Source organism: Mus musculus, chromosome 9 (assembly GCF_000001635.26).
Source record: "Mus musculus strain C57BL/6J chromosome 9, GRCm38.p6 C57BL/6J".
Taxonomy (NCBI): domain Eukaryota; kingdom Metazoa; phylum Chordata; class Mammalia; order Rodentia; family Muridae; genus Mus; species Mus musculus.
Window position 1 is genome coordinate 97439628 of NC_000075.6, and position 25863 is coordinate 97465490.

Sequence of the window (25863 nt, forward strand, 5' to 3'; positions counted from 1 at the left end):
CAGGTAGTCAGTTGAATCAATAAAGACCTAAAGAGGGCCAGGGAGCTGGCTTTGCTGCATCCTTGTCTCTTTCCACTCATCTGTCCTCCTCCCCCATTTTCTCCCCCTTTCCTTGGTCCCCAAGTCTTATCTCTCTGCTGTATTAGTCAAAATAAGACTTATGCATCAGTCAAAATAAGACTTAACAGAGTTGAACAACTTTATGGTTGGTCTGAAGTTCTTGATTTTTTATTACCTAAAACTGATGTAATTTGAGAAGTGTTTTTCATACAGGAATGTAAATTCTGTAGCCACACAATGTATGTCTAAATGGCACCATTCTGAGAGGGTACATCCTTGGGCTGTCTCTTCATTCTATGTCTCTCACTCAGGAGGCAAACACCCTCCAGGCTAGTCTGTTATCTCTCCCTAGGGAGCATTTATGTCAAGAGAATACATTCCCAGCCATCTGTCTTGGGTTAAGACTTTCTGTATACAGAGCCAATTCCTCCAGAGGTCCTCACTGCAGAAGCCCAGACTGCATTCCCAGTGGGCTGATGAGCTCAACCTGCTCCCTCACCCCAGGTAGCATGCAGTTTGGAAACTCTTACCTTACATTTAATTTTGTTGCCAGAGGTGTCTCTTCTTGATCGCACCCAGGGAGGCACACTTGGGAATACTCGCTCCTTCATCAGTCCAGACATAATATTTACTAAACGAGCTGAGAAAATCTGGCAGCAAAAACTGGTCCACACATGCTGGACACACACACAGACCACCCATCTGTGAAATCCCTCACCAGAGGTCTTGCTACTGAGAATTCTGTTCCTGCTCCACACTGAACACATTTCCTGAGTGGGAGGCTCCTGCGAGTGAGAGAATCTGCTTCAAGTTGTGTTTGGGTCAGAATGTGTTAGAAGTAGGCTTTGATGGTTGCGTCCTAGCAGCTGTTGGGAAAGAGCGTGTGTATGGAGAGCGTTTTAGAACCAAAGTGCTCTCCTCCCAAGTGACAGAGTGATGTATTTGTATAAAATGAAGCGTTACTTTATCATCTATTCACAAAGGGAAAACGCACAATGCGGTCTTTCCAGCATCTAAAGTCTTGTCAGAGGCAGCTCATGGCTGTCCATCACCTATATTGTAGATAAATAGCCACATTTTTCCAGAAAGCAGACTGCTTCTCTGTGACGAGCTTCAGTATCCATATTCCCCCATGTCTAGCTAAGTCTTATGAATGCATGCATGAGCCGGGGACTGCAAAATTCTACAAGGCAAGAATTGTGGCAGGAGCTCTGTGCAGCTCTCCTGGGAAGTGGCAAGGGCCATGCCCATTAGTTTCTCATGGGCTTCAGGTCTTGCAGCCAGTTTCAGCAGGTGAGGAACAGAGCCTTGAGTGATAAAATCCATGCCCAGGTGGGAGGTTCCCACACCTGCACCACACACTCATTGTTGTGCCTTCAGGTGGCGACAGGACAGACTGCCCCGGAGGAGTAGATACAGACGCATTATGGAGGGGCATCTCCAGGGAAGAAATGGTAGAGAAGAAAGGGAGGCAAGGATTCTTCCTGGTTATTGTGACCGAGTTATGCAGGCTGCTGGAGGCCTCTAAAGGCTTAGGCCCACTGGCACCTCAAGAGTCTGTGAATATCTTGTACTCCTCAGCAGATGTGGTTCATGGCTCTAGACAGATGTTGCTCATGGCTTCAGATGTCCCTCCTTGTAGATAGATCTCAGGCCAAATGCAGCTCTGCACTTATTTATGAGCCCATTTACTTTTATCTCTCTCCTCCACTAGTCTGTGAATCCGGACACCCTGTAAGGAGCTGTGGGCATCTTTGGGCAATGACTAGATAAGTGTCTGAAGGTTTCACATTGCTCTGAGTCCCCATATCCCCATGTCCCCAGGACAGTTTTAGGTCTCAGGACATGGGGAGTCTAAAAAAATGGTCCTGAGACCATTTTCTGGTGTCACCATTCTGGGAGAGGAGCCATGTCTGCCCTAGTTTCTAAGTGCATATTTTAACACAACATGCTCGCTCTCCCACTGGCTCTTACTCCTTGGCTTACATTTTTTAACACAGTTTTTTTTTTTTAATTTTTGAAACTAGTTATTTAACCAGGGGGTTAATTTGTATCTGGTGTGTTGGGGGTGCTGGTTTTAGTTCAAGGTGATAGAAAGGGAAATAAGTCTTTGTCACCAGCTCTGGCACCTGCAGGGTTGTCACCAGCTCTGGCACCTGCAGGGTTGGCTTTTGCAAAGGCAATATTTGATTCTCAAAAGCTGGCGTTTCCTCAGCGTGGGCAAGCATTTGGCTTAGTGGGACAAGCACAGGACTCAGAACATCATGTTTGTGTGTCACCAGCTGTGTGGCCTTGGACAGGATAGCTGATGGCTCTGGGCTCAGTTTTTTCATTTAGGAAAGGGGGATGAAATGTATTTTCTCCTGAAGTCATTGGAAGAATTCAATTGGGAAATATTGGTAAAGTCTTGGACCAAATTAAATCCTTAGAAAACGTGTGAATATCACCCCTGGCCTTCTACCTTCCTCTCTTTCTGCAGTCTCCATTGAGAAGTCCAGGGGAGCACCTATCACTCAGTGAATGAATGGGTTCACTCAGTGAGAGGATGCAGGAAGGTGTGAGTGGATGAGATGTGACCCACACTACATATTATTTTGGAGTGTTGAATGGACATGGTGAAATTTAGTTAGGGAATACCCGAAGGTCTGGACACTGTGGCAGACATTTGAAAGGCGTTATCCAATTTAATCATCACGAAGATGATTTAAGTAAGGTTCCATTATCAACAGTGTACAAAAGAGGTGAAGGGTCAGTGAGACTGTCAAGGTATAACGGTGCTGTAAGTAAGAAGTGGTTTTTCTAAGATAGCTTGAAACAGTGTATGCACAGGTTATCAAGGTGAACCAATAAATCCACTTATCAGACCAAGGCCTCCTTGTCTCTTTATTGACTCTGTGATGCAAAAGAGGAAATATAATTTAGCGTGACAAATACATTGGCTTGACATCAAGTGGAAAGAACGCTGATGGTACGCATGTCAGTTATGTACAAGAATATGCACCTTGGGGTAGGATGGTGGAGGTGGGCTTTGGTGGGCTATCAGGACAGGAAGGGAGGGCGATACAGCTTCTCTCCCTAGAGAAAAGAAAAAAGCCCATCTCTTTTCACGTCCATCTGAGAAGGAAGAGGAGGGGAGGCTAGCTAGCAGGGGACTGATGGGAGTCAGAGGGGGCCCGTGAGGATGCTCACAGGAAAGCAAGAATGCCTCTTGTGACATGCAGCAGTGTGCTGGTCATGTTCAGTGTCTTCTCCTTGTCACCAGTGGTTCTGTTGTGATTTGAATTTGTAAGGTCTCCCCCCCATGGGCTTGTTATTTGGATGTTTGGAACCCCAGGTGCTTGCACTATTTGGCTGCTGTTCTGGGAATTTAGAGGGCTGAACTGGAGGAAGTGGGTCACTGTATGGTGGGTCTCTGGATACTTCATAAAGTACACATCTCTCCACCAGGGCCTTCTTCTGTCCTAATGTTCTGCCCAGGTACATGGGACTAAGAGTCTATAAACTGAACCTTTTAAAATTGGGAGGCAAAATAACCTGTCCTTTGGGTTTAAGTTTTCCCTGTCATATATGTATGTGTGTATATACATATACATACATACATATACATATATATATATTCATATTCATATATACGTGTGTGTGTGTGTGTGTGTGTGTGAGAGAGAGAGCGTGTTCAAGGCATGGTTTCTCCATGTAGCCCTGGCTGTCCTGGAACTAGCTCTGTACAGACCAGAGTGGCTTTGAACTCAGAGATACACCTGCTTCTGCCTCCTGAGTGCTTGAATTAAAGGCATGTGCCATCACTGCCCGGCCATCAGACATTTTGTTAACCAACTAATAGAACTTCTGAGGACATCAAACATGTATTTATTTTTGTTCTGTGTGTATGGGTGTTTTGCTTGCATGCATGCATGTGCACCACATGTATCCCTGGTCCCTGTGGTGTCCAGAAGAGGGCATCAGATATCCTAGAAGTCTTGTTACAAATGGTTGTAAGCATCTCCATGTAGAACAGAACCATCTAGAAGAGCAGCCAATGCTATATCACTGACCTATCCTAGCAGCTGCCCAAGGATGTTTTGTTTGAATTTCCTCACATTCCCCCTGATACGCAACTGAGGGATGGGGCTTAGCATTGCTGTGTTGTTTCAATAGAAACCAGGAGGGAGAGTCTGTAGCAACAGCATATAGAATCCTAGGGAAGTGCTCTGGGCCTCCACTGGCTTTGGATGGTGAGAGGGAGGCCAATTCTGTGAGGTCCCATGCCAAGGTAGCTCTTAGTGGCCTCTGTGTATAAAGGCAGGTCAACATGGGGGTGGGGAGCCAGATCAAAAGAGGGGCAGGCCATGTTCATAGTCACTGTTCCCAGGAAGCATTCTGATTCCTCTGGGTGGGTCTCATGGTTACCAGGAGGAGTAACCTATCTTAGGGTTCACAGCTCCAGCAACTTGTAGGCACTCAATAAAGGCCCCCATTTCATTCTGATCATCTTTCTAGCTGTCTCCAAGGGCAATACTCCCAGTCTCGTGTGTCCTGAAGGAAGCCTCCTAAGGGTCAACTTCTTGTGTGACAACTGTCACATCCACTATGCCTCTTTCACCCATGTGGATCTAGGATAGAGCGCCAGAGACGCTGACCCAGACAAAGCAATGTGCAGCCTCTCATCCCACCACATGTCCGAGCAACAAAAACTCTCAGAAGTCATCGTTACTGTGAAATTCTAAAATCATATTTATTCAACCAATTCACAGAAGTGTCGTAATGACCACCAACATGAATCAGTTTGTAGGCATTTACAAGCCAACGCTGAAAATAAATATCTGTCTGTGTTGAATAGGCATTTAACAAATTACTCAGAAACTTCAAGAATCGAAATTGTTAGAAATTTAAAGTTTGGAATTCAGGCATGATAAGATCACAGCCATGGGAAGAAACTCAACTGATTCCCCCAGGGGTTATGTCCCTCTTAAATCTTTATGTACATGTACTTTCTCGGTACCCTTCACTCTGCATCAGTTAGAACCTAGTAGGGCAATTAGGGAGGGAGAGGGTACTAAGGAAAGGGGTGGGAGGGGAAGGCTTTTCTCTGGTCCCCCGTGGCTGGGCAACCTTATTGACCGGCAACATAATGCGCTGTTCTGAAGTTGGATTCAATTTTCTATGAATTCATAATTCCTTTTAGTAAGACATTTCAAGGTTTGCATTGTATCAGACTCATACACACACAATAGCATAGTTACCAAATAAATACATTTTGTAGACTAAAGAGATTCATTCTTGGAGGCAGCTCCAGAGGCTCAGAAGTCTACTGTGTTCCAAGAACACACAAACCCCAAGTGCAGCTGGCTCCCGTGAAAGACACTCAAGCTGCACTGACCATTCGGCCACCATGAAGTCAGGTGCAGGTGGAGGGTGATTGCTTACAATGAGACTGCTCTTTCTCTCTGCAGAGTGAACCCCAAAGAGACTCCAGTAGATAAAATAGTCTGTCCATCTCAGGCCTTTCCCATGCATTGAGCTGGGAACAAACAGGCTTCTCACACAAGGCTTTAAAAATGGTGACATCATCTCCAGAGATGGGAGGGAAGGGTCTGAGATTGGCCGAACCCAGAACCTTTATATTTAGTCCCAGCATCAATGACAGAAGATGATAGAGTGAACAATATTTAGCAAGTACTTAGGGAAAGGCAGAGACAATGGTAGGTTGGGCAGCCTCTGCTCTGTAGAAACAGCATTGGGGATGTTATTCAGGTATGTTCTAAATGTGTGCAAGCAACGATGTGCAGCACTGTCACTGTTCATGGCCAGTGTCTGCCACTGTCTGACTACTGCACAGAATATGAAGATTCACGGAGGCTTCTGTAAGCTAGGAGATCTGCGTGGTTGGCCTGCTTCTATATGGTTCAGTCAATATGGAGTTTACTGATATACTGGGTCTTCACCAAGTAAGGACAAGCTAGATGCTTCACTTCCAAATGTTTATGACTCCTGCAGTGTTCCAGGTACTTCTTTCAGGGCTTTGAGAGCTAAAAGCAAATAAGAATAACCTAAGGCATCTATAGAATTAAGGTTGGCTGGGACTAATGGCCTCTCTGTTTTGTATCACACGTCCATAGTATAGATATGTATATATCTACATACATATATATTATCAGCTGCTCTTCACTTAGTCATGTCCGGTATTCTATACTTATTACTCCAATACCCTAAACTAATGCCCCGTCCTATCATTCCGACTCCTTCTTACAGACATTACAATGTACATGCAGTAACGTTACAAGGCCCGTTCTAGTAGCTACAGGTTTCCTTGGGAACAACTGGCTTCTCTATAAGCTTTCCTCTTTCTATTTTCCATCTATTTTTCTCCAGTCGCCTGCTATGCCTTTTCAGCATCCACAGCTCTTTCTGAGAAGCAGATAAGGTTGGAAACCTGGCAGGGAGCTTGATCCATCATCCACTTCTAGTGGTCCTGGCTTGTAAAGCAACTACAGAAACTGCCTCTACGGTCATATGGCATTATTTACCCATGATTCCTTTGACACATGAATATGCTTACATATAGAACAGTGCCCTGGCTTCCTGGTTGCTTCGGATGCTGTTGATCCTAATCAGCCTCCAGTTTACTCTCTACCTCTACCACCTTCTCATTTCATATCTCTTCTCCTCCTGTTCAAGTGACTCACCCGGGTGCCAAGTCTAATTTTCTTTGCCCAAAACTTTTGCTCCATTTCCAACCTTCTAGAGTGTGTCTGTGAAAGGGCCATCAATACTCCCTTCCAGAGCTCCAGGGCTCCTTTGCATCGTGGAGAGTGGGTAATGGTAAGAGCCACAGCCCAGCCTTCCCTGACGGCCAGGATGAATGCACTTTTGCCTCCAAAGATGCATGCATGCATGCATTTTACTCATGGTGAAGTGATGTGAGTCATGGATCCAGTTGAACCCTTACTCTTGGGCCCTTGAGGAATCCTTTCAGAGTAGAGGCTACCTCATTGTCCTTTTTCCACTCGGGGGGAGGGGGGTTGGAGTCTAGACCTAAAACCTGTGTGTTGATTCTCTGCCTTTGTAAATAGAAATAACCTCTTAGCTTCTTCTTGTTCTTCTTCTTTTTTTAATGACAGCTCATTCTGCTGAGGAAAAGAACCCTCAATATTTATGTGTTTGTGTCCCACTTCTGCTCTGAAATGCTCAGTTTAAAGGGTCCAGGTAAGAGAGGTACGTTTTCACTCCCAGATAAAAGAAAGCAAACATTAAAGCCAACATGATTTTGTTCCTGTGATTAATATCCAGCGCCAGCATTCTGAAGCTTCTCGTGTCTGCTGCCCTTGTCTCATCGGACTTTGGGGGATTGGGCTTCATAGCGATGAATCTTCCCACAGTATATCTGATAAAAAGGGTGGGTCAGGGGCAAGGAGCTGGGCTCATTAACAAATTAAAGCTCCGTTTCCTCAGTCCTATGACTCACAGGGTGGAAAAAGTGGGGCACATCATGGCCTGGCTGCCTTTGCTCCTGGTGTGGTGGGGAGGGCTCCTTTTACTGGTTCTACCTGGAAAAGATTACTTTGGGGGGAAAAAAAAGTCCCTTCCTGTCAGCTTCCATGAGGAAGCACAAAATATTGTCACCTGCTCTTTGCCCCTTCCACTCTTCTTCCCTCCCTAGTGATTTTGCAAAGGACAACTGCAGACAAAGAGTGGGCTCCAGGAACCTTTCTCCATCAGGGCATCTTAACTTTTCAAACCACACTTGTTCTCCGAGGCCAGGTGATCTCTGGGATTCTAGTCAGCCTTTGTTGAGCCCGTGCTGTGGGCCAGATGCACAGCTTTGGATGCCCTGGTTGCATCCAGGAGAAGGAGCAGCACCTGAGGCACATCAGTTACTCTTTTTGCCTTAGGGAGGTGGCAAGTGGAGGTGGGGAAAATTGGGGTCTGTACTGTTCACATCCAGTCATGTTTTTTTAGGGTACCCTGGGAAGATAGATTGTGGCTCTTGGAGTGTGGCTCTACCTTAGGGTCTGCCTGCCAAAAGCCCAGAAGTACCAGTTCACATATTCTGTTTGGTGACTCCATCCTGTGTCTCATTCCTTGACAGTCTGGTCTCTTCTTCGGTGACGTTCTATAACTCACTCAGCCTCTACCCCATCCTTCGATATCCTTGACTGGACCTGATCTCCAGCCCCAAAGCAAACTGTCTCCTCATCCTACATGAGCGAACCTGCCAAGGACAGTCCTGCTTCCAGATTACTCTCCATCACTTTCTGTGTTGTCCGATCCAAGGCTTTGGTAATAAATGGCTGGTGTGTAAGGGAAACACAGAAAATTGCCTTACATCTTGGGAAAGGAGTCTCAGCAGGAACTTTACTCAGAGAGGCCAGGCTGTGAAAGAAAAAGCCCTCTAGTGCTTCTCACAGGCAAATAACTGCCGTGTCCTATATTTTCTTTTCTGATCTCCCCCACCCATTTTATTCTGCTATAAAAAGGTAGACTCTAATTTCATAGAGATGTGTATTCTCAACGTGGTCTCTGAGCTGGCCTCAGGGTCCCTTTGGAGAACTTAGGGGGCTCAGTGAAAAGAGGCTGTCAGGGGTGACATGTTTCTGAGCAAAACCCGGGGTGGGGGGCTGGGTTTGTAGAACCTCACTATGACTGGTTCTCCTGGCTTATGTTCTATCGGTTCCTCTTCTATGCCCTGCCCTCTGACCTTGACCTTGACCTTGAGATCCTAGTATGAGACTTGACTTAGGTCATAGGCACAATGACTGACAAAATACAAGAAGTTCCAGCTGAAGGCTTATGGTGCTTACAACATAGATCTTATGCCATACGTCAGGAAGGGAAAATGGTGGGAACCCAGTACCTATATGGACTATAGGAATGAGATTCCCACTGTAGATGAAGCTGCAGCTTTGACTTTTCTTTTCCTTTTTCTCTTTCTCCTACTTTTAGCAACACGGGATACTGTCCTTCCAAGAGAAGCAGTCCATTACCCATCTAACTTAGTGTCTGAATTGTGACGGCATTTGCCATTCTCCCTCCTCCAAGTGCCAGCACAGGCTGGCCTCCACAGAGACAGCGCTGAAACCCTGGCCTTCCTAAGCTTTGTTCTCAGAGTGCAGCTTGCTGAAGCCTCACTTGTAGAGTGTGCCTTACTAGTTTCCGGAGTGCTGCTGAGACTGCGGCTGCAGCTGCCCTGCGGATCACCCAGCCAGAGCTCAGTCCTTCATGTGTGAACCTTGCATCAGGCGGGCCAGACCCTGGGCTTTGGCTGGAAGCCCCCTGGACCCACTTAAAGCACTGTTCATAATTTTCCTGGTCTACTTACCTACTCCTTCTTTTTGAGGACTACCTCTGTCTTAGCTTCACCAACTCTCAGCCATCAGGGGGGCTGTAAGCCTCTTGAACCCATTTAAACCACTGTTCATAATTTTCCTGGTCTGCCTGCCTACTGCTTCTATTTGAGGACTACCTCCATCTCAGCTTCACCAACTCTCAGCCATCAGCCAAATTATTTCTCTATAAAGGGAAAGGCTTTCCTCTACACATGACCCGAGCCATGATAACGAAGGAGAATTTCGGAGCATGTTGCTCACTTTCCTGGAGCTCTCTCTGCTCATGGAGGCCCTTCAGCATCCCTAGGATCATCCCTACCATCTGACTTAAACTAGATGACTGCATCTTAAACTTTCCCCCCGGCAGTCCTGCGTGTGGAACCCTCTGACACTACAAGAGCGGAGGAGGCTTCTCTCTAGTTCATCCTCTCTCTCCTGTTCCTTGGCTTAGAATCAAGCACACACGGGTGCTTGGTGAGGACTTGCTGAATTTATGGAACATAGGTGCAAACAGAGACTTCCATCTGCCTAGTGACTCAATGCAATCGCTCTCTGGCATGCTCATGGAGATAACTTCTGTCTCTCTTTGTTACCATGGGACAAAGTCAAGCTTAGCTCCTAATTTGTAGCTCCCGGAAAACACCAGCTTCCCCTTTCCAACCAGTGTCAGAAGGGAGCTAATACAGGGTAAACGTATAAAGTAAAACAAATAAAGACAGGCAAGTGAAGGTCCTGGAGTTGACTTGGAAACTTACACTGCTCATTCCCTTTGCCTCCAGCTGGACAACGGAACGTGGTGACATGAAAATTAAACCGTGCCAAGGGCTTTGGCTTGTCAGCCTCGATAAATGTCTGGCACAGATAGAGAAGCCTGCAACATTGGAACCTGGCTGAGCATATTGCAGGAGGCTTTGGGGATCCTCCAGAGGCCATATGTTCCGTGAACATCACCCACTTTTCTAAAGAGTTAGACTTATTCGCTCACTTTTTTTTGCAAAGCCTATCTGGTTAATTTAAATGGGGAGATGATTAAGAAAAAGCACTCTTTTCTTTGCAGCTAATATTGAGTCATAGAGGCAAGGAGGCTGTTAATTTTGAAGTGTTGCTGGGTAGGGCTTTCTGCTGATTGTGTTGCTATTGATTTGAACAGCCACAAGTCTTTAGGATCATTTTTAGAGCGAAGACATGAACAGGGCTGAAATGAAAATCAGTCCCAGATAATGAACACTCCTGCTTAGAAATCATTATGGACTGAGCCCTGCCAGGAAGGTGCTTAGCCTGGGGAGTTAGCACTTGCCACAGCAGAGGAGGAAGCCCCTGTGCTCAGTGATTACCCAGGTCTCTGGGTCTAGGCATCCAACCCTTAGGAATATTTGTCTGATTTCTTCAATTCAGAAATAACAAGTGGGATTTTGGTTGCTCATTTACCGGTTTCTTTTGCGTTTTCTCCAGTCTCCTGTGAACTTCTAAGAGAGCTTTAATGAAAGAACCCAGAGTTTTCCAGCTGTTCAATTCAAGGCAATGACCACTAGGGAGCTGTTGGGTGTTTTCTTTGGGGTAGAGGGATGGGGGAGGGATGGATGCTTTTTATGTATTGAGGGTGAGAGTCAGCCTCACATGGATCTGCCTAGTGGCTAGCTTTCTAGATGTCTAGCAGGCTAAGTTTTGAGTAGAAAATGAGAAATAAGAGAGTAAAAAGTTTATGACATGAAAATTCAATGAATTCAAGTAGCCCCTTTTTCCCTTCAGTCTCATAGATTAGTTTTACTGGAAAGTAGATGGCGGGACTAACTGGAGTGTTCCTTTGCTTGGGCACTGTATGAATCTGCTTCCATGGCACCAGGCAGGGTTTAGAAGAGTAACATTGAGAACAAATGGCCCTGCACAACCCTAAGGCTTTCTTTCCTCTCTGGATCTCTATAGATGGTTTGCTGATCTCTGGTACACGGGAAGGGGGCGCTGTTTTTCTAACAGTGGTTATCTCCATGGAGACTTGGTGGGTGTCCCTTGAGACAAACTCTCTTGTTAAGGTCAGAAAATTTGGTCTAAACTGTGAGTGGTCAAAATGAATGGTTAATTCAATAAAGTTCTCAGAAAGTTCTGCCACAGCAATCATAGTCCTTTGTACCTGTGTGACTTGGGGCCTTAGTCAGACTTACAGAATTTGCTTAAATCTACTTGAATACACTCAGGATTCCTTGAGACACTTCTTCAGTGGGTTTAATGGCTTTTCTCCACTGGGGAAACTCACTGGCATCCTCCTGCTTCTCCTCCTCCCAACCTTCTGAGTTACCTGAGACTCGCAGCCCACCTATCTTCAAGCTCTGAAGAGCAGACCCAGGTTGTCCATTTGGCAAGAAACGCAATGGACGAATCTATGGCCACACCTGTCAGTTCATTCTCTTCGGGGCGGAATCTGCCTTTCCTTGGTTGCTCACCTCTTCCTAGGGGTCCCATGGTGTCCAGGTCATCTGGGAACTTTGGTTTCAAGATACCATACTCTGGACACTGGGAAAAGCCAGTGTGATTAGTGCCTTGCATTCCTGGTCAGAGTAGTTGTTGGGAGGCCTATGCCTTGACCTACCACTCACCTGGATACCTGCTGAAGGTCACTATTTTATAACCACTCCTTCCTTGATCTTAACCAAGGTTAAGTGAGTGTTGGGAACAGAATAAAAGCCTGTTGTCCCAGGAATATCACTTAGATGCTTTGGCTTTGGAGTTGGCATGCAGAGTGACTTTGTGCCGTGAGAAAGGAGGGGAAGGCTTTAGTTTGTGTCACCACTATTTCCCTGCAAATTTATGTTGCCAAATGGCTCCTGAACTGATTGATACATCTTGGCTGCCATACCCCCAAAGCTTCCTAGCTTTCATTTGCCTCTCTTCTACCCCCACCCCCCCCAAAAAAAACCCATAAAGGCATTCTAATAGCCCAAACAACTTGCCCAACCACGAATGAGGAATGCAGCCACAAGAGGTAGCCCAGGGGGACATGGGAACAGCCATCTACCACTCAGCACTGAAAAGTCAGAGCAGAGCAAAGTGCTCTCAAACTCTAGACTTAAATATTTGCAATCAAAATCTCATTCAAAAAGGATTGGTTTTAAACATGCAAACTGTTCCCTTTATGGACATAATCTTGGGAGAATTCAGTAGCTACTAAATGCTAGACTGAAGAATGTCTTATTATTTAAATAATAGGATTGTAAAACCTAATCCTTTCTGTAGATTTTCCCCCTTGTAAATGTGCAGAAATGGCCTGACAGAAAAGGGGGTATTTGACTGGGGTAGTTCACAAGAGATGTCTATTTCCTTTCAGTGAATATAAAAATCTTGCATTTCTTCCAAGAGAGAAAAATTAGGGCACGGGTTGGTAAATATGTTCCTCTTCTTCCAGTGGCATCTGATATTTCATCCTCCTGTCTCCTGTATAATTTCCATGCCTGGTTGTGTCCCTTCAGTAACTCCTGAGTCCTCTGTGGGGGAAGGTCTGTCTCATTCTGCTTCATCACATTCCTATTGCTGCTGCTAGCGTGCTTAGCAAATAGTAGATGCTCAGAAATACATGTTAATGTGAATGTAAGTAGAACCATGGGTGGGGAGCAGAGGGGTAGTCTGTACCTTGGAATGACTCTGAACAGGATACTGACTCTGAGCCTCAGTTTACCTATCACAAAAATGTCCCTAATAATCTATTTCTCAAACACTTCACGGTGTTATCCAAAGGCTTATGAAAGAGAATGTATGCACAAAACACTCTGAGAGATGGAAAAACAACATAAGGTAGATCTCCCCAGCCAGAAGGTTGCAAAGAGCTGGTGTGGATCCTTGATACCTGGAGGGTGAGCAGAGTGCTAGAGGACATCAGCTATAATCGCTCCCTGAATGCTCTGTTTAGATGACACAGGGAAGATTCAACATTCAGTTGGATCTGAATGCTATGTGATGAGAGACCAATTGTGGACCTGGTCCAAGCCAATTCAGGATGGGCATGGGACAGAGTAGGATGATGGGGATGACCTATACAGATTGAGAACAAAGAGGAGCTCAAGATGTTTGAAACAAACATGTCCTCAAAGCCTTGTGGAACTCTTATAATGGAGTTAATTCTTGCCTGCTATTCTCTGGGCCACAAAAGATTGTCCACCAGTTACTATAGCAACAATTCTCCTCACAAAGTGCCCACGTTAGAATGGAGATGGAAAAGTCTTTCTTATTAAAATAAGAAGAAAGAACAAGAAATTAAGGTTTTGATATATTTGCCCTCTATTCAAAGCATCCTCCTTTTACGAGAAGAAGAAAGCAGCAGCTGTTATTGTTACACATATACTTTGAATCCCTAGCAGTTACATTTCCTAACTAACATCTCAGACTGGTAGAGCCTACATTTGTTCGACTACATCTGAAATGATGTTATGTCCCAAAGAGAAAACAGTAACATAGGAGATAAGGGAGCACAGGCTGGGTGGTGACAGCCTTGCCAACCTTTAGGCTATCCTTATATGGGAGAGTCCAGCTATACCAAACCCAAAGTAGATCTTTATCGACCATGAAGCCTTGCTGGGTCATCCCATCAATCCTTTCTTTGGCTCCTAGTGACATCCATGCCCAAGCTGTCCCTTGAAGAGTGCCTGTATGACGTGCTTCCTGGGCCCTGTGGTTCTGCCATGGTGATAGCCCTGGGCAGAGCAGCCACGTGGGTTTAGACATTGCCTAGGCAGGTTGGAAAGCTGGTCAGCGAGCCTATGATGAGGACACACTCTACTTATGGCCAAAATCCAACTAACTCTTGGTTTTGAACTTGTTATACGGCTTACTTAGTCTCAGAAGAAGTAAAAAGAAAGGCTCTCCAAGTTCAGAAGTGTGTGTGTGTGTGTCTCTCTCTCTCTCTCTGTGTGTGTGTGTGTGTGTGTGTGTGTGTGTGTGTGTGTGCGCACATATACGCATACACTTCGGGCCTTTCCATGGAAACTCAATTCTGCCCCAGCAAAGGCTTTCTTTTCAATTCTTAAGCCCTAAGGTCTTAGGTATATGAGTGAGACTCTACAGCTTTGTCTGTATAAAGCAACCTGGAGACCCAGCATAGGGAAGACCTGCTGGTGTAGGTGGAGAAAGGCTATTTAGTCAAGTACGTACACAGTGAGTTATAACCCAAGGAGTTTGAAAACACTGAGTCTAGGGGTGGCAAGTGACACAAAGTGGGAGCTCCTCCCCTGCAGAAAAGAGCAAGGTGATCAGAACTCTGCAGGTTGGGTGACAGGATTCTGGGTGAGCCCCGAGCAGAAAGAAGTGAGGGCTACAGGACAATGTAACCACCCTGCAGTCCCCATGGATGGTGACACTGGGCTCTGGCAACTGCTCCATGGTTGGGACATAGGCAGTACCCAAAGCATAGAGGGTAGATTCAAGGAAGCTGATGGCCTTCCCAGACCTGTCATAGAAACCAGAGGTGAGTGTGACAGGCTTGGGCATACATTGGGTTGGGTTTTACAAAAGGGGCACACGCGCTGCTCATCAGCCCCATGGGCACTAGTAGGGGAGGGTGGAGTCATCCCACTCCAGCTGGGCTTGCCTGGTGCCGCTCTGCCCATGTCTGACTCTGCCCATCCCTTCCTCTTCTTCCTCTTCGCTGTCATCGGAACCACTGCTGCTGGAGCTCGAGCCTTCCTCTGCTTCCTCCTCTTCCTCTACTTCGGTGGTTTCATCTTCCCCGTTCCCTGGGCCTTCATGTTTCTGGACATCAAGCAGAGAAAAGAAGCATGCGTCAGGGCCTCAGCAGAGGCCACGTGGGAGCTAAGAGCAGCAAACCCTGACGAGTCTTGGGATTCATTTCACTTAAAGCTAAACCCCTCACCCTGCCCAGAGATAGGATCTCTGTAAAAGAGGAAACTCAGAAAGTCAGATAAGGGTCTAACATAGCAGCACACAGTCAAGGAACGTATTAGTCTCAATGATAGATGGGTATTTAAACCAGCAGCATCATTTACTGAATCTTTCAGACCCTTCAAATGGATATTTCAGGCTCTTAACTATTTGCTTCCCAGGTGCAGAACCATGCTTAATCTTGGACACCTTTTCATGTGGGAATATCATAATAGCAGGGCTTCTAAGCCAAAGCGCTATCATTCGAAACTATTCTTTTGCAAAAGTCGATTTTCACACCCCCACTGTTCCCTACCTGCCCCCTTTGGCCATGATTGTGAATTCAAACTGCATCCCACCCTTTCCAGTTCTACTATTCTTTTTTTCAGCTTTGCAGTGATTCTAGCAACATCCCCTTTCTGGATTTATGCTTTGAGTTGGAAAATCAGGTCATGAATGATATGTTGCCTTGTGAGGCTACATACCTCTTTAGATGGCCTTCTGTCCAATTCTGTTATCTCCAAACTGTACACTTTCTACAAGGCCTCCCTTGCTCTAGCCTGCTGGAATGATTATTTCCTTGAATGGCCAGCCCCTACCCCCTGAAGCCTCAGCAAGAGGTTAGCCTTTTTGAATTACACTACTGTCTGCTCTTCGGATCACTCTTGCTTCTCACACTTTAAGCTCAGCTCTTTGGGGATGGGAATGCTCACCGCCAGCATCCTTAGATGAGCCATGCTGGCATGCTGGGTGTGAAACTGGAGCAGGAGATGAGCTGCTGTTAAAACTGGAACCAGCAATGATTATCTTTATAATTTGCCTATGACTCTTCCTAACTTCTCTCTGGGCTTGTGTCTTCTAAACAAAGCACCCGTGGGCAAAAGGAAAGATAGGCAGATATATAGACCCGGGCCCTTGCATGGTCATAGATGGTTTCTGGGGGCGGTTGGACAACTGAAGTCAAGTGAACTTCAGAGTTGTTCTGCCTTGAGTTTGAATGCTGGTTGCGTGTGTTTGAACATATTACAACTCCTCTCTCAGTTCCCACGTTGGTAAATGAGGATGCTGCTTCCCATTTCACAGGGTGCTGCTGCAGACAGAACATCTGGCAGAGAGTCTGGCCTACAGGGAGCTTATTAAATGGCAGGTGTGGCTGTTGTTGTTTTGATTTAACTTATTCTGAGCCTATAAGTGAGCTCCATAGGCCATCTAATTTGCACTGTTAGCTAATCAAGAGTTCAATATTGAATTCCTGAGTGTTAGTCAGCTCTGAACTACAGTGGGGGTGAGGAACAGATACTGAATGACTGCTATAAGGAAATTCTAGTCCTGGGCTAAGAGTGATCCACACATTTACATGAGAGAACACGGTTCACAGAGAAGTATGGCTTGCTCATGTCAAGAGGACTAAAGAAGCACAGAGATGGGAGAATTGCTGGAAACGGACTCATTAGACTAGGAGGAGTCTGGATCATGGATGGAGGCCGAGGAAGAACCAAGCTGATTAGCAAGAGAAGCATCCCACTCAGAGCTCCCATCCCAGAGAGGATCACCTCCATAGGGTTGACAGTGATAGTCAGTGCAGAGTCATCCCAGTCCATCTCAGCTTCCTTGGCAGCCTCAGTCTCTTGGATAAAATGCTGGTGGGCAATTCGGACTCGGTACACACCCATGGCCACAACAAACACTAGCATGCACACAGAGATAATGATGACGACAGTGGCGATGCTCGGGACCACTGAAACAAGAAAGGAACCCAAACAACATGACAATCAAAGATATAGCTCATTCTTCTGAAACACAAAGCATCCATGTTCACAATACAACCTTCCTCCACCCCAATTCCTAACAGTAGGGTTCTAGGTCCTTAACTCTGAGATACTACTTTCATCACATGTTTATCAACTGTTCTACTCACTCTGCTGTGGTAATTGTGGAGAGGAAGGGAGACAAACTCTGTGAGCTTTCTATATAGGTGCATAGTAGGCATTCAATAAATGCAGATTCTCTTTCACCCATGGCCTTTCTACTCAAATTATATGGAAGTTCCCAATGAAGTTCTCAGGCACTACAAAGTCTGGTAGGAACACAAGTACCACCAGATGGTGGCACAATATGGCAAATATTCAAGCAAAACCATGGGTGGAGGACTTTGAATCTGGTGACTATGTGAGGGGTTCATGGGAACCTTCTGAGTTAGGCCTTAAGCGACGAGCATAATTTTGTCCCAGCCCTTTGTACTAATCCCTGTCATTATTGATTGTATGAAATTTCTTGCTTAGTTGATTACTCCTTATTGGAACCAAGAATGTCCAGAGAAAGGGTTTGTAGCTTCTCTGTGATAGGATTTCCTTCCTCTGAACACCTTTGGATGCTATAATATAACTGTCTGGTGACTATTATTGGGTTCAGTGTCTTGACTGCCATTGAAATATCCTACCTGAACTGCGCTGGATACTACTCCGGGTCTCAGGGTGATGGACAGACTGGAGAAAGGGTGGCTGCACAATAAGGTGGTTGACATGTTCCTTGTCAGAGACTCTCACTTCATGGAGGACACTGACCTAGAAAGAGCAAGGAGGAACGGGAGAAGGCATTTGTGATAATTCTCTGAACGAATGTGGGAATGGCCAGGTGGGTCAGGCCTTCCCTAATGATGGCAGGATACACTCACCTCCAAGTTGAACTCATTGCTAGTGTAACGCCCGTTGAGTTCTGAGCACTTGATCCGGAACCTCCGGGTCTCAAGGGACGTGGGGTGCCAGTTGCGGTAACGGAGGTGATGCAGCACCTGCTCATAGCGGTTCATGGAGCCCACACCTGTACCAAGAGACCACAACTACTGCCAGGAGGTAAGAGAGGAGGAGAAGGAACTGAAGACACAGGAGACAGACTTGTGCCATAGGGGTTCTGAATCCAAGGGTAAAAGTCAGAATGCTTATGGGTATAGAACAAGTGGAAGAGTTCCAAAGACTAAACCGATCCAAAGAACATTCATGTAGACTAGTCTATCTATAGATTCCTTAGGAGCAAAGGTATGGGGGCAATTTACCCACAGGCTGAGTCACTCTAGAAAGTAAAATCTAGAAACATAAAAATTTCCACTTGACCCCTAGGACTGTATAATGCATCCCACCCCAGCTTTTGCCATACTCAGTAGCCCTTGGACAAAGCTGTTCAGAGAGAACATCACTGAGCAGAGGGGCCTTGTGGGGTCTTACCATAGATGGAGTAGCCAGCAGTTGAGTTGGTGGCATCAAGGTGTCGTTGGTGGAGCTCACTGTGGTTGAGCTCCAAGCACTCTTGCCTTGGATCCAAGTCCCCTCCAAGCACCAAAATGTCACAGAAATCCAAATTGTGTAGCATTTCTTCCAAGACTGCTGATTTGGGGGCTGTAGCAGAAAAGGATGCAGGAAAAACACCAGCATAAATAGCTCTAGCTCATCATAACAACCTCCTCTGTTACTGCTTGAAAACCCAGGTGAGTCGGGACAAGGGGGTGTGTAAGCCATCATCCACACCCACTGTTCACCAGGTTATCTTCAAGAAGGTGGAAGTGTGCAACTCAAACCCACTCTGCCACTGAGAAGCCACATTCTACTCGGTTTCCTCATCTACGGGGACATTATAGGCCATAGCCATAACTTGTATTTGGGGAGAGCTAAGTGGCTCTTTATTGACTTCTTAGAGCTTCTCCCATGTGGATAGTGTGTGTGTGTGTGTGTGTGTGTGTGTGTGTGTGTCCAGCAAGTTGTGAGGTTCTCAACGGAAGGAACTTCTTAAGAGTCAGGCACAGGAACTGCCATGAGCAGTGATCACTATGCCTTGCCCAAATAAAGATGGACTTTTCACTAACCGTCAGTGGAATCAACAAGATATAAGCAAAAGATGATTCATAATTGGTAAATTCATGTAAATTAATCAGTTCACAGGTTTCCAGAGGAGCACATGAGCACGTTGGTCTGTCTAGTGGGCTTTGCCTGGTTTTATGACGCCAAATTCTCAGGGACATATCAGTGTATTGGACTGTCAGACAATTTGGCATTCCTAAGTGAAAACCCCAGTTTAAGACAAAGGTGATGGTTCCTTGTGGAATGTGCGCTGTGTGCTAGGTGCAGGGGAAACATAACAGACTCTAGAATTTTCCACACCCATCACTGGGGAAATGGTTGATCACAGAGGTGTGCAGAGTTGCTCAAAGTCACACAGAGAGAAACGAGAGACGTAGGATAGAGCATGTTGTTCTGACCCTATAATCTAGAAATGTGTAACCTCCAAGGCCATGCCTTCAAATTATTACTAGTATCTATAAAAATAAAAATGTTTAAATAGACATTCAAAGGACAAGATAATTATTTTAATTTAAATAATTCAGTGGTACCTGGAATAGTTTTGTTCTCATTAACTATATATTATTAGAGTTTTCGCCTGTCTAATTGTTTTTTTTTTTTACTGTTAGCCAACCATGATGGTTCTGTGTGCCACTAACAGTATATAAAAATGCAATAATCTACACTAGTACTGAGGCCAACCATTAATGGTGGTGAGTGTGTGATTTCAAATCTCTTCCAGGTATTTTCTAGCTTCCTGCCAGGAGAAGTTAGGCATCTCCCTTATGATATGGCTGACAGAGGCACACTAGGCAGGAACATGTCCTGGCTGCCTCTCTCCCTATGGCATTATCTTCCACCACTACTTTCCTGGATCCACTGTGTTGAAGAGACTCTGTGTTAGGTGCTCAGAGGGGAACCGTCCAAGGCTGAGCCCTCTAGGATCCCCTGCTCTGGTTTATTAGGCAGGTCATCACCACTAAGAGCTAAAAACTGCTGTGAGCTCCTGGGCCAGCAACTGGTCTTCTATAGATTAGGAGATGACCTCAGCCTGGGAGTCAGAGGTAATGTTGAATGAAGACATGCTTGCAACCATCAATAACGGGGGGTCAGAAAGGGGAAGCAGACAGAAGAGTTAAGCAGCACAGAAGCATGAAAGCATGCATACATGTGTGCTCCTGCATAACTATGGAAAAGTGTGAGTATGTGTGCATATGTGTCAATAGGGGGCAGAAGATGACCCTAGAGTCTGTCACTGTGGCTTGGTAGCGAACACAGTTAGCCTCCTCATTTAAGACTCTCGTAAAAAATGACTATTTCAACAGTAAGCGTAGAAATTTAAAACTACTAATAATAGCTCTTGGGCACTGGGCTATGTGCTCTGCATGCACCTCTCATAAATAGAAGGCAAAATGTGGACCAGGGTTACTGCTTTCTCTTGCATTGCCTGTGTGCGGGTGTCAGCTGCAGCAAAGCTCTCTGCTCCTGGACTGTGACCAGTGAGATCAGCAGGCTCTCCTTTTTTTTTCGGTCTGATTTTAGCCACAAATGAGGACAACAGAGGAGGGAAGGTCACGTGACTTAATGCACCTTGGCATGTAGCTCAGAAACCACCTCGGCTGGCCAGGTGTGAAATACCAACTATTTTTAGGGGCTCAGGAGGTCTGCCCTCTTGAGAACCTAATCACTAGGGACCAGTGTGGTTTAAGGTGGCAGGTAATTGGGACTATTATAGAAGCAGCTCTTCGGGGACTCAGGTCTACTGGTACCAGCACATCATTAGCAGTGGAGTTGAATGGGGGGTGGTGGGGAGCTGAAATTTGTGCTTTGGGAAGAGGTTTCGAAGGACGAAGGACGGCTCTCAAACAAGCATTGCCCTGTCAAGCCGAGTCCCCCTGACTTGCAGAAGGAATCCTCCCCTCCTTTCCTGTCTGCAGACTTCCTTCTCTGCTGGCTTCTTTACTGCCCACAGCATCTGCTCTTGCTTTCTGTGTAACTGTGCCTTTCTCCCCAGCAGAGAATAGAAACTAATCCTTCCTTCAGCAATGGTCCTAATAATGAAACTGATGAGAATAACATCCTGGAAATCCCCGCCTCCCACCCAGATCTTAGTCATATGGGCACGTGAGACCCAGCCTTCTGCTCTGTAAGTGGTAAACGAAAAGCTGGATTCTATCCTTTGAACACCTTTAGCTTTTCTTCTAATGATCAGAAAAATACACGCCCACTGCAAGACAGTTTTGCAGCCACAGAAAAAGGGGAAAGAAGGGGAATCAAATCATCTTTCACCGTGCTTCTCAGAGGACACTGCTGTTAACATCAAGTACCCCTTTCTTCTGGGTATCTCTTTCTTCCATGGCCTCCATCATGCTATGTGCATACTGCAAAGTCTGCATGTCACTTCGTTTCACTTGCCACACAGCACAGTGTCATCCTTCCTGCTACTAACATGGGTGTCTTACACTTGGTTAAGCTGTCTGCTCCTCCTCCTGCTGATCATCTGAATGTTTCTAGCTTTGTTTGTTTTTTCCTATTATGTATCGTTCTGCCCTGGGTAAGCCGTGTGTCTGTCCTGAAGGGTAATTTTACTTATCTGTAAGGGGTTAATATCCACCCTCCCTATGGCCCTGTACGTACCTGTACCTGTGGCTCTCATGTCCCCGGAGGCCTCAGTCTTGGCAAAGGTGCTCACAATCTTGATGTCAGGGAAGAGAGTCACTCCTCTGGCACTTTCAAACTGGGCAGCAGGTCTCCAGAAACGCTCTGTTCCCTGGAGGGTGATCTGGGGCTCAATGGCCTGTAAGACCATGATGTAGGCATCCACATCTGGGATGCTGATGCACACATCTTCTCCAAAGCACCTGGGAAGACATCTGCAGTCATGCCCCGGATCAGCTGATCATTCAAACCATCCATCCCAGAGCCACAGGTAAGGGACTGCCACTCCAGTCCTTGCCAGGTGTCCCAACTGTTGGGAGTCTCTGAGGACATCAGCAGACCTTCACATTTAAAGCCACATTACCGACCAATCACTAATAATGCAGAGACTTAAAAGATTGGCTCCTGAGAGGGATGGGACTTTTCTATACTAGCAACAAGTACCCATTAAAGCTTTCATTATCTTTTAGCAAAGTAATCAATGGCAGCATTAATTAGGAAGCAACTGCTTGCTTTTGTGCATTAGTATTTGGTAAGGGAATTGCTGTCTGGTTGGTTGTAGTCATCTTACTAAATGAGACCCCAGGGCTAAATTCTCCTGCTGTGGCATATGTATGTGCTCTGTCTCTGTGGGGACAGCACAGGAGTGCACCTCTTCTATGGGTGAGAGCAGAAGGCAGCTGTCACTCTACTTTACACTAGTGCACCACCACATGAAGGTCTGGGAGACAGAAATGATATTACAAGAACTAAGGCTGAGAAGTGGGATAGATGAAACCCATGCCCGTTTAGGTTGCTTCTGACTGGGTGGTCCATTGCTCTGTGCTTTAACTTATTATCTATCCAATAGGGAGAGCAATGCTTACCCTACAGTAATAATAGTTAGTTAGTTAGTTAGTTAGTTAGTTATAAAGACCCTAAAAAAACTGCTGTCCAGAGCCTACATTATGGTTTGAGTCCAACTTTTCTCAATAGGCTCACTGAAGCCTACAAGCCATAAATACACTCTATTATTATTGAATCCAAAGATTTGGGCAAAAATAGTGAGCCTTGCCTAGACCAATTGTGTGTTCTAGGGATTGATGCTAGAGCCCCAAAGAAGCAGCCACCACCATGCATGCTGTGGGAAGGTCCGCACAGAAGAAGAAAGGGTCCTTTGCCTAAGTCCCCCGTAGAGATGCATTTTTATTCTCTTTGTGCTCTAGGTGAGATGCTGAGATTGGCCTGCCATTGGCGGTTCCCAGCAGAGCTTCCTGTTTCCCTTGCCATCACTTTCCTGTGGCCTTTGCCATGTCTCCCCAATGGGTTCCTCTCTCCTTGCATTCTCCTTGCATTCTCCTTGCAGACGTGGAAGGCAGGTCTCAGAGATGGGCACTGGGCAGTCTCTTCCCTCTTCTTTGCTCTAATTTGGAGCTGACTTAGAGGTGTCAGCATCTATCCTTAGGCCTCTGGAGTGGGAATGCTCTTTGTATCACTCCATCAAGTATTGTTACTCAAGGGGAAATCTCTGCCAGACCCAGAAATGTAGCAGTCAGCAGACATATCCTCTCCACCCTTGTTCCTTTCTCCCAAGTTCTTCTATCCCAGGTGGTCACTGATTCCATTCCCACCTCCTGGGAGTCTCGGGGGTTCCCTGCCTAGCAGCCATCTCTAGTAGCATCCAAACCCATCAGTAATCTTATTTCATTAGTTGAACTCTGCTCCCTGGGGACAAGAACCATGCCTTGTCTACTCCTGTCATTCCTGTAATATTTAGCAATTCTCCAAATAAAGTTGGTTAATTTGATTGAATTTAATACATATTTGCCAAGCATCTACCATGTACAAGATACTATATCTTTATGTCAGACCATTTTAGATCTATCTGCTGGAGAATTTAGAGATAACACCAGATAGGCACCAGATTTGATAAAACACAGAAAGCTGGGTTTGAATTGGTGACATGAGGTAACATTTCCCTTAAGAAAGCAAAAGCATAGGTCCCCGAAGCATCCTCCTGTGGACAGCAGAGTTGAGGAATGTCAAGCCGCATGTGCAAAGCAACATTTTCAAGGGACCACTGTTGCCTCCTCTGCTGGGCCTAGGCTGAGTGGCTTTCACTCACTGGACTTTGGAAGAGAGTCTGAGGCGCCGGACCCCTGCTGTTGGGAATTGCCGGGAGTTGATATAGGAGACTTTCTGGAGGGCTCGGTTGATGTTCCCAATGTCATCGCCTTCCATCACGAGGATGGACTGTGAAGGGTTGAAGTGATACTGCAAGACAGAAATGGGTATCATGGGAAATATGGTCAATGGTAAGCATGGCCCTCTGAGAACCGTAAAACTCCACAAAGTGGCTACTGACGCCAGCAAAATTGTTCCCAGAACGTCTGACGAACCTCAGAGCTTTCCCTAGGAGTTCTACCACAGGGGTAGACGTTCCTGGAGACATCAGTCAGAGATACAAGATGGAATTCTGAAAACCCAGGCACACTGTTCCTAGTAGGAAGCATTTTTTTTTGTTGTTGTTTAGATTTACAGACAGGGTCTCATTATATAGTCCGACTGGCCTGGAATTCACTGTGTAGACCAGGCTAGCCTCAAATTCAAGAGGCCTGTGCCTCTTGAGTTCTGGGGTGTAAGAGGTGAGGCACCATGCCTATCATAGAGTTTTTGTGCTAATTTCAATCTTTTATTATTATCACCACAATCAATAATCTCCTATATTGTCTAGGCACATGGATGTATCTAGAGGACAAATCTTGGCAAGGGAAATTTCTAGGTCAAATACTAGTATATGCTTTTTGTCCACCCTGGCAAATTTCTGATTGCTGAAATTGTCAACGCATGTGCACATATGAACACATGCACATGCACGCACGCGCGTGTGCGCGAGCACGCACACACACACACACACACACACACACCCTTTCCAGCAGAGTACAAGTGCCTCTTCTCTAGCTGCAGTCATCTGTATGCTGTCAACCTTTGGGAGCTTGGCCAGACTGATAGGTAATAAAGGCCATTTTACTCTAGTTTTAATTCCTATTTCTCTTACTACACAAGATGTTGAACATATGTTTTAATAGGTTTAAGAAAAACTATCCATTTACTTTCCCCTGACCTGACTCAATGTCTTCATAGTGATGCTCTCGTTCTGTGTTTGGGGATGGATGTGCCATTTTTTGGTGACATTGAACCATGTGCGTCACTTGCAAGGTGGTTCTAGTCAACTGATAGCTACTATATAAGTGTTTTATTGTTACTTGTTCCTTGAAGTCCCTATCTTTCCTCATGTAGGTTCCATAAGCATTGTGTGCTTTTTTCTGGTTGTACTTCCCAAATAGTAGCATGATTTCCTGGCACACTGATAAGGGCTTTTCTCACTGAACACAGGGATCCTTACCAATCCCTTCACCCCAGAACCTAGCCCCAGGGATCTGAAAACTCCATTTAGATGGGTAAATGAATGGTCCACCAAGCATCCATCTTACTCAGTACCATCTTCCAGGTCTACCCCGTCTACCCAGGACCAACTCCTTCCTATTTATCAGAGGGCATCACCACACTGCCAAACCCTGCTTCACCCCCTCATTCCTGGACTCCATAAACGTGATACTTCCTGCCTCCCTTGTGCCATGTGTTCCAAGGCTACACGACCATACCCGACCAATGAGATATGAGCAGAAGTGAGGTATGATGAGCTGTGCCAAGCCCTGTGGGGTTCTCTAGTCTTGTTCTTGTATTTCAGTGACCTTCAGCCTATACATAGGAACTCTATTTCACGTTCCCTACTGAATAGAAGAGAAAAACATTTCTATGAGCCAATCGACTGAGTCTGGGGAGTTATTACCACAATAGGTCAACATGTCTGGAGGATGAAGAAGTCAACCCTTCCCAGGCATGCTTCTTCTCTGAGGCTATGGAGCATGTCTGAGGGATCACAACATGTGGGATTGTCATCTGTCAAAGTACAACTTTGGATGGTTAGTTCCTCTTTCTGGACTTCATTTCCTCATTTAAAACATGAAGAAATAAATATCTATCTGTCCGAAGTTTAAATGAGGATGTATATACTATATATGAAACGCTTGGCTCCAGAAGCACTTGAGATTTTATATTTTTTTTCTTTTAGATTTGAAATGTCTGCA

General features: G+C 45.7%; 1 protein-coding gene across 2 annotated transcripts in view; it reads right to left on the reverse strand.

The window, feature by feature from the left end:
* Positions 1-4767: 4767 nt before the first annotated feature.
* Positions 4768-25863, reverse strand: part of Clstn2 (calsyntenin 2) — a 588979-nt gene continuing 567883 nt past the window's right edge. The window contains exons 11-18 of one of the 2 annotated variants that reach the window (NM_022319.2): positions 23838-23986; positions 21713-21936; positions 18467-18637; positions 17920-18065; positions 17686-17809; positions 16799-16983; positions 14956-15116; positions 4768-6086 (exon numbers count right to left, since the gene is read on the reverse strand). In NM_022319.2, the coding sequence (NP_071714.2) occupies positions 6026-6086; positions 14956-15116; positions 16799-16983; positions 17686-17809; positions 17920-18065; positions 18467-18637; positions 21713-21936; positions 23838-23986 (1221 nt within the window). In that variant the 3' untranslated portion in view covers positions 4768-6025. Of the gene's footprint in view, positions 15117-16798; positions 16984-17685; positions 17810-17919; positions 18066-18466; positions 18638-21712; positions 21937-23837; positions 23987-25863 lie in introns of both variants that reach the window. The other variant, XM_006511334.4, reaches the window with a different exon arrangement.